General features: G+C 53.6%; 2 protein-coding genes across 2 annotated transcripts; one reads left to right on the forward strand and one right to left on the reverse strand.

The window, feature by feature from the left end:
• Positions 1-5,128: 5,128 nt before the first annotated feature.
• Positions 5,129-7,114, reverse strand: EsH8_II_000619 (uncharacterized protein; the record flags this gene model as incomplete). The annotated part of the gene is made up of 1 exon (XM_083263917.1): positions 5,129-7,114. One exon carries the CDS (start codon positions 7,112-7,114, stop codon positions 5,129-5,131), a length of 1,986 nt encoding a protein of 661 aa, XP_083121239.1.
• A 1,812-nt stretch (positions 7,115-8,926) lies between these two features.
• On the forward strand, positions 8,927-14,395 carry EsH8_II_000620 (leucine-rich repeat domain-containing protein; the record flags this gene model as incomplete). The annotated part of the gene is made up of 1 exon (XM_083263918.1): positions 8,927-14,395. One exon carries the CDS (start codon positions 8,927-8,929, stop codon positions 14,393-14,395), a length of 5,469 nt encoding a protein of 1,822 aa, XP_083121240.1.
• Positions 14,396-15,124: the final 729 nt, after the last annotated feature.

Consider the following 15,124-nt stretch of genomic DNA (forward strand, 5'->3'; position numbering starts at 1 on the left):
CTCCCTCCCTCCCCCCCGTCGCTCTCGTTCCCACGGCTGCGGGCGCCCCTGCGCAACTCCAGTCGCTACCGGTATCAACCTAGCAGCCCTCTTGTCTAAACCCCGCTTGTACGGTGTGACGCCGTCCACGGGACTGCTAACTTGGCTCCCGGAGCCTCCCAATCGCCCCAGTACTAACCCGGCCATTGGCCCTCGACTCTGCTCACCAATGCCAGGGCATCGCTAGCCCGGAATCGTTCCTACCTACCGTAGGCTGGGGTCCTTGGTCTTGGGGCCAAACGGTCGGAGATGCCCCAGCCCAAACTCTCTCAAACTGTCGTCCATTCAGCCATTGCCAACAACACCATCCCAGCTGCCCAGTGGCCAATGTTTGCCAACGTCCCCAAGGATTGACTGCCTGGCACTGGGTACGAATTAGTGTAGTCACGGGAACAGGCATTACCTAATTGGCAACCCCAGATCGCCACCCCTTGGCTTGGCTTGGCTTGACTTGACTTGGCCCCAAGCCCTGTGTCGCCGGTACCGACTCAACGACTTGGCTCCCGCCGTCATGTAAGCATCGTCGTTGAATACTACACACGGCGACGGTAGCGTCGACGTCCCGTTCCCGTTCCCCCGGCCCAACAACATCGTCTCAGACCGCAAAAGCCTGCGGTACCAAACCGGCTCAAGTGGACATTCCAGCTGAGCCTCTTCGCCGACGTGACAAAGCGCCAGGCCGTTGATCCCGAGGCCCTTTGGAGAGCACGTTGTCGTTTCCTTCAACCTTACAGGCTCGCCCAAATGGCAACAGTCGCAGTGTCTCGCCTGCTGGAATCCAATGTATCAGCCAAATAGCTGGATGCCATAGTAGATGGTCACGAAACGAACCTAACATGAGCTGCCAGCACCGACGGCAGGCTTCTCCGTCGTGTACGTGTGCAAACTATCTCTCTCGGTGTCACCAAGGGAGGGCTCGAAAGACTGACTGTCTATCGGCGTCATCGACGGTCCTCTTTGCCGGACCCCCCTCATGTTCCCCCAGGCCGGCACACGTCGTCGGAGCGGGTCGACCCTTCGACCACTCGCTGGCGGTGTGCGCCCAGAGATATGCCAACGATGCATCCTCCAAGAGAGACGGCCCGGCCGGTGCGACACACCCCATTCGGGCCATGTCAAGCTACCAGACTAGCAAGCGAGGGGGGAGCAAGAAGCCCTGCAACGTAGATTGCCACGATTAGACAGTTGCCGGCTTGGGTGACCGACTCATCATCCACCACGTCGCCTGCCGTTCTTCAGCCACCCATCCAGGTGTCGTTAAGATAATGGTCGAACCCGATTTCGCTACGACTGTCGCAATCATTCCATCGGTTCATTACACAACCCCGTTATCTAGCGCGACAATCACACACTGGAACGACCGCAACCGGCCCCGTTGGGTCGGTCACTGACACACTCTTCCACACTATCATCTTCCGCCTTTGATCAACCCAGCAAGGTTCGTAATTAGGGCCCCGGTCACCCGCGTCGAGTTTAACCCCTCATTCCTTGTTTCGTCGGTCTGCGGAATAGTTTCCCCGCCAAAGGCCGTCGAGACGGGATGGAGCGACTATCCGCGGTTTAAGCCAGACACAACTCCCTCTTTTTTATTTTTTATGACACGTCTCAAAATGTTCATCTTGGACACCCTCGAAGGGTTCCGATCCCCGTGTCTGGATGCCCGGAGTAAGCTTGCGCCAAGCAGCGTCCTCAATGCGGTTGCCAGAATCCCAACGGGCCCCTCGACGCCAATCATCCAACAACGTGCCCGCCAGACCGCCTCGTAGCGGCCCAACCCGCAGAAGCCATCCGTACTGTGAATGCGTTGCCCATGCGGTGGCTTCGTCTCCATCCCATCTCCAATTCAAGACCTCCCTGGTTCTTTGCTTTGCTTTTCTTTTTTTCTGCCTTGAAATCGCAAAGGGCGCTGGCCATGCCTTGCATGTGCGTGCATAACATGCAATGTGCCCGATCACTGGAACCCGCGCGGTCCCCGTTGCATGTGGGCTGGGCTTAACGTTCACAACAGCCGCGCCAAACATGGTCCGCTCTAGTCCGATTGTCATATACTCATAGTCCCATTGCAACCGACATTGTCCCTGCCATGCTATACAATATGGCGTGCTTCTGGCGTCTTGCCGCCGGCTGTCGTAATTTGCACCTCGGGGCGTGTGTGATACCACCGCTCAGTCTACTCCATTCTTGTCTTGGATCCCCTCTTCACCCGTCCGGGCTGTTAAATTGCTTTTGGCCAATGGATCATCACATTCTAGGGGTGCTTGTCTCATTTGCCGTTCGGCAAGGGGCCATTGGATCTGTTGTTATCTATGACTTGGCTCTGGGCTGCCTCCTATCACTGGCACACGTGACGGAACCATGCCTCGTGAACGCCTCCAGAGATCATGACACCCACCCCCCATCGTCCGGTTGCTATTGCCTGCGGCTCTGTCGGAAAGTATGTACCCTTCTCCCGGACTGCCGGAGTGGCGAAGCCGCTTCATCGCCGCCAACGTGTTTCCCGAATCTAAAATGTTCCTGGCGATCACTCTGAAACCCGGGGCACACCAAAAGAGCCCGAGATTGGACCTGCTCAAACCCAATGCCATTGGCGGCGGTCTTGTTGGGTGGTGGGATTTGCTGTCCCCAGCGGCATGGCTACATGAGCCCCGGCAACCGAGAGTTGAATATCATCCCCTATTTTGTATATATGGGACGATCACTGGGTCGCCATACAGGGCAGCAGCACTGACCTTTCTGTGTCTATCCAAAGAGAGGCCGGGGATCCGCCATGTGGTCGCGCCGGAACCCACCCCCGCCGCCGTGTATGTCTATACAGTCCAGGAACCAGCTCGCCGGGCTCGAGATCCCTGAACCCGGGGCGAGCTGAGTCGACGGCAGAGAGATTACATCATTTCAGCAGCTATGAGATGCCAACAACATCTCCATCGAGACGTAGCTTTTCGCCGGGTCATATACCGGAACTCTGTGGTCTCTCCCATCCTCACTTGTCGGGCCCCTGCCCATGTGGTGCTGCCTGGCAAGTGGGAATGAAAAGCAAGTTATTGTTTCATAGGACGTTCTCGATGCTGTCGAAAAGACGTCTTGGTCGTACCACGTGCGTGGTGCAGTAGTTGTAGACTGGCTCGCCCGTCCGCCAGTCGGGTTGTAGCCGGCACGGCACGTTTCCCTCCGTGCCAAACGATACATCGCTCCCATGCCTCTACTTCTCCCACGTTGCGCACGCATTCGCTCGTTACGGCGGTTGCTACGCCTCTCTGCCCCGTCCCGACAGGGTTCAGGTCAAGACATTCTGTCGCATTATTCAAGACCTCCGTAGAGCTGGGAAACTTTACCAAAACAAAGGCCCGCTCAACGGCCGTCGAGAGAATGCCGATCTTCCTTGTGATCTAGGTAAAGAGCATGTAAGTACCTTCTTCTGCGTGCTATGTAGACTTTCACGCTAGCTGTACAGCCTCACAGCCTCGCAAGCGTACCCCCAGCCAGCCTTTCTACGAGGCCGGAATCGTTGAGCTGGAAAACACCCCATGCCGCTCCTTGCTTATTGTTGGGAACCCTAGTTTATAGCGTAATTATGGTTTGTTGTTGCGAACAAAACAAGTTTGCCTTCGACACTCGGGTTTCTCGTAGTAGGAAGAAGCCATCCAGGTTTTATAAGACATGGCCAGTGGTTTGTGAGACCTTGTATGAAAGCTGCCCTGGGCCTATAATCTGAGTAAGCCGGCCACAACTATACACTACACTATACTAGTTGCCCTAGCCTTGATGGATTCTATGAAAAGACTTGTTGTAGTTCGAGTATCCAGACTAAATTCCTCGGATGAATGCATTTGAATCGACACTGTGGTATAAACATGAAGACGACACAAACCACTACAGGCAGACATATGGACTTATAATATAACGTTCAACAGCTATAATTGTTATATCTCTGCCCGCTATCTATAGTGCAAGGTTTTCAACTCTCTTCGTGGCCTTGCAGACCCAGGGGTGAGGTCGCAAGAGCCGATTGAATAGTTGAATGTTCACTGGAATGTAAGAAACTTGTTTCTTTACATTTTCTTTCTGACTTTCTCAAGTAGACTACGTTATAAAGTGTACCCATGAGTTTCATGTATAGCATTATTTACACTGTCTGGAATATCTTTTTATATCAAACTAATCAATTCGTTTCAACTACTCATTTCATCTTCGAACAGGGAAGAAAGGGGTGAATATGCGAAAATACAATAAACAACTTGCCAAGCAATATACATAAACGAAACAGCGTAATTCAATAAGGCCCGTAGCTCTGTGCGAGACTACTTCACAACACCGCAACCCCAACCCAGCATTTACACAACCACGGCTTCTTCGCTGGGTCAGCTAATATAGTGTACTTATCCGTATTCTGCACCATATCAACCCCAGCGACGTGTACAGCATCCGAGACAAAAGTCCCAGCAAGCCAAAGCATTTCAGGTCGGAGGAGGATAAAACAGAAATAGTCATGTGTGGAAGCAGTGAGAACCAAGTCGTGCTTGCCCGGCCTTGCGCAGCGAGAAGAAGTGTACACCGTCCGCCTCTCTCTTTTTTTGAAAGGTGCTCCGCGAAACCGCCTTGCTTTATTATAGATTTAGGGCATGCTCTTCTTTCTCGCCAGCGTCATCTCATAAATATGTGGTGCTGTTTCTTGCCCAAGCAGCATGGATGGCCGGGAGAGCCAGAGCCTTGGATATAGGTTCGTTACAAGGCACCTGCGGTATTGAACATCAGGCGTTGGTCACCCAGGAACCGGATAATCAAGGGAATCGACAAGAGGTAACCTCTATGCTGTATTTGATCCATAAAAAAAAGAATTCACACATAGGTCTTCGCTATGCCATGCCGTACACTCAATAGAGCTACACTACTGGAAGCAACTGTCTAACCTTGCAGATCGTAAGTACAGCCATGCAGTTTCTGCAGCCGTGGTATGTTAATGTTGTATGACCCGAAACACCTCGCTGATAAAAGACTTGGTATAGTGACGCTGTGCGCGACTTTGTTCCTCCCATTATTTGCGCATTGCCGATGATGCATTGTCGAAGGCACTCCTTTTCATGTAATTGTCTCAGTCCCACACACCCGCATCCATTATGCCGTCAAATGTAAATCCAACTGCGAGCCCGTCACTGGTGGTCTGATTGTTTTTCTGCTGCTGCTGCTGCATTTCCTTTTGCCTTGCCTCTTCCTTAGTTCTTGCCAGATCGGCCTCGACATCGACCATCTCAATAAACTCGTTAAGATTACGAAGGATGTCGTCAACGTCGTCCAGTGCGGATTCTTGGCTCTCTACATCCTTCAACAAAGAAGTGTTGCTGGTTTGTATGTCCGCCTCTGGAGCCGAGGGCGTCTTGTTCTTGAATGAGTCTGCCGCGACGAAAGCTTCCGCCATAGCCATGGGAGCCGGGCTTCCGGAGACCTGCTGGGATGCAGATGGGAGTATGTGGCGGTGGAGTTTAGTCCTACGCGAGACGGCCTGGAAGTGCTTCTGGAATTGCTCGTCTTCGCCGGTTGGTAGGTCGGCCACCGCCGTCTCTGGTGGGGGAGAGGCAGCCCGAGGTGCTGTAGGCGTTCGAGGGCCCCTGTCCTCGTCGTCCTGATCGACCTCAACCTCATGGGGCAACGGTGCCCATTTGACTCGTTTGCCCGACTTCGGGATGCTGTCCCAAGGGTTGTCGGTTGTGGCTGCGATCAGATTCTGTGTACTTGGGAGATGACCACCGCTTAATCGGACTTTGTCAGACCGGCGTCGACACCTCTCAGGCGAGGGCGACAAGAAGTTTGCGAATGACTTGATTGAAAAGACCGGTTCAGGCGATGCTGGTCTTGAGGAGGTATTGGCAGCCGTTGGTAGTTCTGGTTCGCCAGCTGAACCGGCAGCAAGAATAGTCGGTTGCCCACCCACAGGCGAGGGAAGCGGTTGTACGACATTAAAAAGGTCGGACATCAGAGCCTCTTGCGCGGCCTGGCGCATCTTCTCAGGGCTTGCGGTCCAAGGACTCTGGTAGCTGGGATCCGTAATACCATTATCATCGTCCTCGTGGACAATCTGGTGCTGGAAGGGCGAGGTCGTGACGGGCGTGTCGGGTTTCCACGGGCTTTGCTGAGAAGCTCGTACTACAGGGCTCTCGTGCTGTTCAAACGTTTCTTGAAGCCTCGTGCTGTTTTGTGTGGGACAAGGCTCATTGCTGTTTTCATTCTCGGCCTCGGCATTCTCTACCACAGGTTCCTTCACGACAGCCGCTGTTGACGTCCCTGGGACCGTCTGCGCACCATTTTCCTCCAACATAGACGCCTCGGGGTTGTATACCTGAAGATGCTCTTGCTCGGGATTACCAGGAGGGCAAGGGCTACTTGTGGTAAACTGGCTCAACTTGGACCAAGGGCTCTGGGGGTGGACCGTCTGCACGGTGTTGTGGTGCGAGGGCAACGACTGGTTCGTAGGCTGGCTTGCCACGGGATGCTTATCTTCAGGTGTAGGCGGTGATGTAGTGTTGCCATCCGTGGGTGCTCGATCCTTTTGGGTTTCCTGTGATGTAGCATATGCGACGATGGTCGGCTCTTGGCTCGCTGTATTCGTCTTTGCTTCAGTTTCTCTCTCTATCGACAAGGACTGATCGTCATTTGCGGTGTTTCCCAGGGGATTTTGGTTAGTAGCGCCTGCAGTTTCTAAATTGACCTCGTTATGCTCGGAGTCCGATTCAGTGACCGCCTGCGGTACTGGAATACTACACCTTGTTTTCTGTCCGGCAACATTGACAGGAGTTTCGTGGTCCTTGTCCTTCGCGATGGATTCAGGTGACGTAGCTTTGGTATCGTCTGCCATGCAAGTGTCTCCATCCAGATCCAGGGGCTCTAGTTCGGAGTCTGTCTCGGTTGGCACGCTTGAGGCGGGCGAAGAAATTCGTCCGAAGGACATTCGTCTGATGGGGCTCATATCTGCGGCACCGAAGACAGGATTTCGGGGTCTTGCGCGAAACAAAAAGCTTTCGTCCTGCTGAGTCTCGAATTCGGCTTTGATGTCAGCATGACCACGGAGTTCTTCCAAGTCCATGGTTATATTGCTGCTTTGCGGGGGCCTATCCTCCTGTGTGGTCCTTCTCGGTGTAATCTTTGACTCCCTACAAGACCGCGGTGTCTGGATAGGTGTGCTTAAAGGCGGCAACATCTCATCTTGGTGATTATTGGTGGCTTTGTTTTGGACTTGTGATCGTCGCGCGGACCGAGCTGGGCCCGTTTGAGAGGCTTTTTGTGGTGTGCGTGGGTTACTTTCATGGCTAGGCAAGCTTTGTGTGTCGTCGTCAACCATGTTATCTTCCTGTCCAACTTGCCTGGGATAGGTCTGGGACTGGTTGCGCAGGAGTTTTGGTGTACAGTGCTGCACAGCAACAGAAGCTTCTTGAATTGTGTCCACGTCCTTGGTCTTTTGTCGTTTGTAGTCTTTCCGCTTGAGCCAATCTGACCCCGTTGACAATCGTTTCCGTTGTGACTGGGACCGAGACTGTGACGGCCTGACTTCCAGGGACCAAGGCTCTTCCTCGGCTTTGCTTGCAGGGTCTGTAGCACTTCTCCATGCTTGGACTCTTTCGAGGTCGTCCTCCTCCATAAAAGGATGTGGTGAGATACCGACTTGGTCCAGACTTCGTGGGCTTGGTAGGTGGCAGGATACCATGCTTCCAGTGTCCACTACTTCGACGTTGGGCCGTGGAGTAGTTTCCAGTGCAGGGGCGGCTGATTCCGTTTTCCTTTTCGAACGCCATGGGTTCACCCAGCCTTTTGCGTCAGGCCCTTCGAACGGGCCTTTAAGTACCGCTGAGAGTAGAACTGGCGTTTGGCCCTGCAGAAATCGGATCGCAGCCTCTTCATATCGTTGTTTCCTTTGCCCAGGGCTGTTATAATGTTCCTCGTCAGAGCCGGCATAGAGAACATCGGCTTCGTCATGAGGAACTTCGCAGTAGATCGGCTCATCGTCCAGGTGTCGGACTCTCCAAGCCTCCTTGCTGTCCATCGTTGTCGGGTGTAGACACATGCAATGTGTAAGTCATGGGTTCAGCTTGCGTCGTGGAGGGGAATCGAGGAAGTCGGTACGCTACGGTCGCATTGGCGCCGGGCGATGATCCGGATTGCGTTCGGTGGTCGTTGAAAGCGAGAGACTCCAGCGCACTGTACTTCCTATCAACATGGGCTGCAAAGGCGGACAAAGAGGGACGATTTCCGAGATTAGGCGGGCCTGACACCGTGCACGTTCACCAGGCGACGCGAGAGAGCGCGCCTGCACGTGACACCGCGTTTAAGTGTTTTTGCTCGAACCTGGCTCAAACCCAAGAAGTTTAAAATGTGGGATTACATAATAGATGCAATTAAAGGAGTTTAATCCCCACGACCCGATACAACAATAGCGCCATCGGACGATCGGGGAATTTGCGTGGTTCAGGTGGTCTGTGGCGGTTGGCGCAGCAACCCGCACCTGCCAATCAGCATAATATGAAATTAGCTATGTTTATTATAGGAAACAGCCTTAGGATTGACATAACGCCGCCCCGAACGCGAACGCCCGACCGCGTTCCCCACGAACAATACCTTTACCACCCATCCCGACTGGACGTCACAACAGGCAGCGGAGGCAGCAGAGGCGATTTCGCCAGCAGTCTTGTTGCAATTTTCATCCGCCTGTCGTTCTGCATTTTTTCCCTGCGTATTTTCACACCCGCGACGTCTGCATTGCAATTGCCCGCGTAAACAAGATACAATCGCGACAACAAAACGCCCCGCAAACTGCGATATCATCTGCGACGATCTACACCCGCTCGATGGACTGTTTATAATCCGAAATTCCTTCAACCTCGATCGCATCAGCCAACACATCATGGCTCCTGCTTGGCTCGACTCCCTGTCTGAGGATTGGCCCTCCCAAGCTGGATCTGAGCTTTCCCCGTCTGCCCAGCTGCCGCCGCTGGACCCGAACGAGAACAACAAGACACCCAACGTGAAAGGGCCCGGCAGTCGCATTCCTCTCCCCGTCAGTAGGATACGACCTTCGAGTTCCGGAACGAGCGACAAAAGCCTCGGGGTCCTCAGTGAACGAAACTCCAACGACGTCAACCTACCGCTCTCTCAGAGAGGCACTTCGAAGCTTTCTCGCGAGATTAGAGCCACCGAGCATTCGCGCCGCACCAGCCGCGCGCTTTCAGCGTCGACGAACGGCTCTGTCATTCATAATACTGTGCAGCAAAGGTCGCTCAAGTCGTCGCCTCTGAGGGGCACCGGCGACACCCCAGAATGGAAACGCAGACTGGTTTACGGGGACGTGGCATACGGCGAACAAAGGGACCTCTTCTGCTCTGCTGCTACGGGCCTTGAAAACATGTTTAAGCCGCCCTCTCCTCAAGACAACACTATTGCCAACCAAAGTCTGCGGCATGAAACAACGATGCCGTCAAGTCCTCCATTCTTCCGTCATCAAAGAATGGATGCGGACGATGAGGATGACGAGTCAGATGGCAGAAGCCAAATGGACCCGAGCCCCAGCCCGAGCCCCAGGATACGTCCTCCTCATATCACTTACAAAGCAACCGACGACTCCATCGATCAAAGCAGGCTGAGTGATTTCAGCGCACACCGCGACAGTTACGCCCAAGAACCAAGTCTGGCGACGTCAGTTTCTGGCCTTGTGCCACCAAACGATGCATCGCGAAAGACAAGTGGACAAAGTGTCATCCGAAACGAGGATTTCAGTCCGATCGTTCTTACCCTCATGCGCCAGAAGCAGGATGAAGAAAAGGTGGATTTTAGTCCTGCCGAGCTCCCCGTCGACCAGCTGCGAAATCGCCTCGAGAAGCTGCGAATAGACCAGATGCTGCTAAATTCTCAGGGTGAGCTCAAGTTTGATGACGATGAGACACTGGAAGAAGGCGATGATGACGGGGTTGAGACGACGGAGGATTACGCACGACGGGGAGGCTTCCTCAACACCCAGCGTGGTGGTAGGTCAGGCGATGGATCCTTCAGGTACCGGGGCTTGAGCCCTGGAGGTTTGGGCGTCGACACGTCCGAGATGCTCCCTGAAGAGTCTCTACAGGCCAGCACCCCCAAGCAGTTCCCGAGCGTGCGGACGTCAGTGCAAAATGGCTCACAGACTCCTCCGCCTCCGCGAGCACCCCATCCCAGTCCCGAGAAGCCAGGTACAGCCGGCACCAACAGCACTAGCCCTCTGAAACTTTTCGGCCCGTACGACACTTTCACAAATCAAACGCTTCTGCGCCGCATCAGCCAGTTTGAAGACCAAATGTCAGGCTCTTCGCGTCAGTCGCTCAGCGGCGAAACCTCCCAACCTTTTGGCAAGCAAAGACCCCATACTGCCCCTGGCGAATACCTGTCTGTGCCAGCACACCAAACAGCCACGAGCTCCCGATCTGTCAGCCAGTTTGGTGCGGGGGATCTCGAGGGCTACCAGTTTAACCAAGACATTTCCATTCGACATGAGGAGGAATCCCGGTTTTATGAAGACGAGGATTCTGGACATACCCCGGATGATGACGGGTATGTTCTGCGGTTCGGTAACGTGGCTAACTCGCCAAGTCAAGACGAAGCGTCAATGTTTGTCCCCAGGAAGCGGGCAAAGTCGGCAACAACGTCTGCATCGTCTTCCAAGCACACCAGAGAACTCTCATCAGCCAGCGAAGGAAGTGTGCAAAGAGGAAACTTCCAATTTACTGGGGCCACGAGTTTCATGCTAGATACGCCTCAACGACGTGACACTGGCTCGGAAGGCAAGCGACCTCGTACTTCGCCATCCAAGGATCCGACACCCAAGCGCAGGAGAACGCTACACAAGTCCGATATTGCGTACGGACGAGAAGAGCGTTATGCCATCTTGGACACTGTCCAGGAAACCCACAATTTAATGCAGAGCATGATGGGAAAGAAGCGCAAAGATGCCCGCCCGGGTAGCGCGCAGCAAAAAGCCCACCCAAGTGTCCTGGCGACGCGTCATATTCTTCGGCCACGAACGCCAACTCCAAGCTCGAGGTCGTCTTTGCAAGCGGATGAATATCCCTTCGATGACCTCGTATTTGACGAACAGCCTCAACGGCGCTCCCCCCACCGCGGATCTCAGTTTACGCTGAGCGCAAATGACCGCAGTCCTACTGTTGATACAGACCGCAAGCCATCCATTAGAACCCAGGACTTCCTTGATGAGGCTGGTAAGATCATGGCAATGATTCGAAACGGTGTGAAGGCCCCGAGCGGTCTGACAAGCGTGGAGGAATCCGATGCAGAGAATGAAGAGCCCAGTGCTGCTTTTGATGAGGACTCGTTCGAGGATTCGACCAGGGAGCCCTTGTCGCGGCCTCCAAGTCGTGAGGGGAAGCCGGTGCAGAGGGCACCGCAACGACAGGAAGACCCCGAGATTCTTGACTATCTGAAGAAATACCAAGAGCTTAGTGACATGGAAGATGTCATCTCATCATCGCTCAGATCTATGGATCAAGCACAAGATGCGATTCGAGCCGCACAGGAGGTTGAGCGACAGCTCGAAGAGAGAAGTCGTACAAGAAACAATACTGATGATCTCCAATATCTTGGAGGGGACGAAACCATCAGCGACCCCCCCAATATTCGCATCAGCTCTAATCCGAACCGGCAACGAGTTGAGTCGGATGGCTCGGATGACTTTGCTACTCATTCATCGGGCGTGTCCACCAACCGCACCGTTCACACCGGCTCCTCCCGTGGTTCCGAGTCGAGGAAAACAATCGCACCGCAGAGCGTATCTCATCTGATACCAGACCAGGTTGGAAGTATGTATTTGGACCGCCAGCAAAATATTTGGATCAAACGAAGGGGCGGCGGAAGCATTCGACCTAGAAGCGCCCATGTCGTTCCGTCCGAAGACAGCGAAGATGACCCTTTCGCCAGTATTCCTGATCTGTCTGTCGACATAACAAAAGAGATGCAACACTTACGACTAGTAACAGCACAAAAAGAAGCCGAAGCTTTGGAAGCAAACATGTCACAATCACCGAACGGATCTCTGGACACCCCGAGAAGATCATCGGGCAGAGGCTTTGTGACCCTATCGCCTGACGCAGCGCTGCCCAAGGATATTGCATCGCAAGCAAGGACGGAGTTCACGAAGCTCGGAAGTAAGGCGGCGGATGAAGACATTGAGCATGAAATCCAACTCGACGAGGATCGTATTAGCGATTCCTCTCCATCCCGAAGACGGATGACGATTTCGTTCTCGTCGCCGATTGCCTCTATCATCCAAGACGTCGCCGCAGAGGACATCGACAGCCTCGAAGACGATGAAGGCAGCTTCATTGACCCTCAAATGGAACTGGAAGAGTCCAAACGGGACAAATACCAAAGCTTAACCAAAGCCGCGCGGCGGAACCTGCTGCAACCGCGTCCCCGCACTGCTCCAGCCCATGGTCCATCAAGGCAGTTCTCTCTCCGCGGCAGGACCTTCATTCCGCGCTCCGTATCCCGGATCGACGAACGCGACGAAGAAAGCGTGATCGATGATTATGCTGAGGAACGACAGATTAGTATATTGGGCGAGAACAGTGCTCTAAGCCATGTGTCCCGAGAGCACCAAGAACAAAGTTTAAGCTTCATCATCAAGACACCAGGAAAGACAAGAATGGGCGGTCTTTACCCAGACGCAAGCGCCATCATTAGCCATAACGTCGGCAACCTCTCGCTCAGCCCCATGTCAGAATTCACTCTGAACCATCACGAGAAATCTTTTGGCTTCGAAGTCAGCTACATTGTCGACGACCAGCGTCTTGTCACAGGCGATGGCTCCAAGAAGGTCATGTCCTTGACCGTTCGTGATCTCGTTGATCGATTGACAGAAATCGAACCATTTGAGCCGTACTGGGAGGACTTTACAGAACTCGACATGAGCGAAAAACGATTGTCGAGCCTCCACATGTTGGATGAATTTTGCGGGCGATTGGTGAGCTTGGACGCGTCGAGCAATGCCCTTGGCCACCTTGATGGAGTCCCAACCTCGGTCAGGCAACTAAAGGTCACGCACAATATCTTGACTGAGCTGACGTCGTGGGATCACCTCGCCAACTTGCAATATGTCGACATCTCCAACAACGATATCTCTAGTCTGTCGGCCCTGAGGAACCTTGTCCACCTTCGTAGCCTTCGGGTTGACAACAACAAGCTGACCTCACTGGATGGCTTGAATCAGCACGATGGACTCTTGACCTTGCGGGCACGCAATAATCTTATTGAGGTGGCCGATTTTGAGGGTACAAAGTTACACCGACTGACCGAGCTGGACCTGGCTGGTAACAACTTGGCGGAGCTTCGGAATGTTGGACAACTTTCATCCCTGCAGATTCTCAAACTTGCAAAGAACAGTCTCGTAGGCTTTACCGCCGAAGACGCCCAAGGCCTCGATAACCTGCGATATCTTGATCTAGGCGACAACAACATCACAGAGCTTGACATCAGTCATTTGCCAGCCGTCCGCCTGCTCCATGCGGACAGAAATCACATCAGCGGGATCACTGGTTTCACCAAGGCCCGCCATCTTGACAGCTTGTCCCTGAGAGAGCAACGCGTTGATGGCCACCTGGACCTTTCCTTCCTATCTGCGGCTTATGAAATTCGGAAACTCTTCCTGTCCGGCAACTACATTGGCGCTTTCGAGGTCAAGGTGGATTTTCTTAACTTGCAGTTGCTTGAACTAGCCAACTGTGGACTCCGGTCCTTGCCCGAGGGCCTCGGCCAGTTGATGCCAAATCTGCGATCGCTGAATGTCAATTTCAACGCTATTGCGGACCTTTCACCAATTCGATTCATTCCCCGGCTCAAGAAACTTCTTGTTGCCGGCAACCGCCTGACAGATTCGACGGCAGTCACTGAACTTTTGACGGACTTCCCGCATCTGACGCAATTGGACTTGCGGGACAATCCAATCACTCAAGGCTTTTATTCGCCAGTGCACGTTATGGTGTCAGCGGACCGAGGCCATCTCGCTGATCCATTCACTCTCCCAGAGACCGACCCGGAGAGGGACGGGGTGTTTGCCAGACGTTTGGATGAGACGACGCGCCTTCGTCGCCGGCTGTATCAGGTTGTATTTGTGGGCTGCTGCAAGAAGCTGAAGGTTCTAGACGGATTACCCGTCAAGCGACAGCTTGTGCTTGCTCGCGATCCTTCATTTCAGGCGTTGGTGAAAGAGGGTTTGTTGCCTAGCGATGTTGCTCAAGTTCCAACTGCGGCCCCGGCTGCGGCACCTGCACCGGCCTCTGTGACTTCGACTGCCAACGACAGCAGCCGTTGGAACGCAGAGGACAGTTTCGCTTGAGGCAACAATGGGCGTGTAACGATATGAAGGAACAACAAAAAGGCGTTTTATCACAAGGGGTGTTTTTTGTTTCACATTGGAGATTTGAGCGTAAAGAAGGGCGTCTGGGCAATTATGGAAAAGGACCCAGGACTTTTAATGATGACACGAAGGAGTATTGTACGAGTACAAGCAGTAGACAGCATTGATTCAGTAACATGCCAGAGAATACAGGCTCTGTATATGCAAAATTGGGTTCTGTGTTGATCTGAGTTCCCAGTGGCAAGGCTTTCCAGCGTCATTCTGATACCTTGATGGCCGCATTCTGATCACTCGGGTATCCGGGGGTGCTCCGTGTGCCCGGGTACCCACTCCGCATATCCCCTGCCGAGCCGGCGCCTCCGGGGCAATCAAGTCTAGTGGTCCATTCGATCCGGGCTAGTGCTTTGGAGATTGAGGCGACTATGTCGTATCCCCCGAGGTTAGGTTGATGGTCTGGGCGCCACACTCTTTTGTGTCCTGAGTCGCTCATGTCCTGGAAAATTCTTCTGGTTTCAAGGGAGATTGTTGCCCAGCGAAACTAAGCAAGTTTGCCTGACTAGTATGTGTTTGCCCACACACACCTCAACACAGCCCTTGCGACTCGGAGGAAGGTTGTGGCAGTAATCGCGGGGTGGTTAAAATAAGCAACCCCCTGAGTTAATATTAGGGCGGACATAGTTTCGAGCCCGACATGTCAACAATAACCAG

This window comes from Colletotrichum jinshuiense, chromosome 2, assembly GCF_051148585.1.
Source record: "Colletotrichum jinshuiense chromosome 2, complete sequence".
Classification (NCBI taxonomy): Eukaryota; Fungi; Ascomycota; class Sordariomycetes; order Glomerellales; family Glomerellaceae; genus Colletotrichum; species Colletotrichum jinshuiense.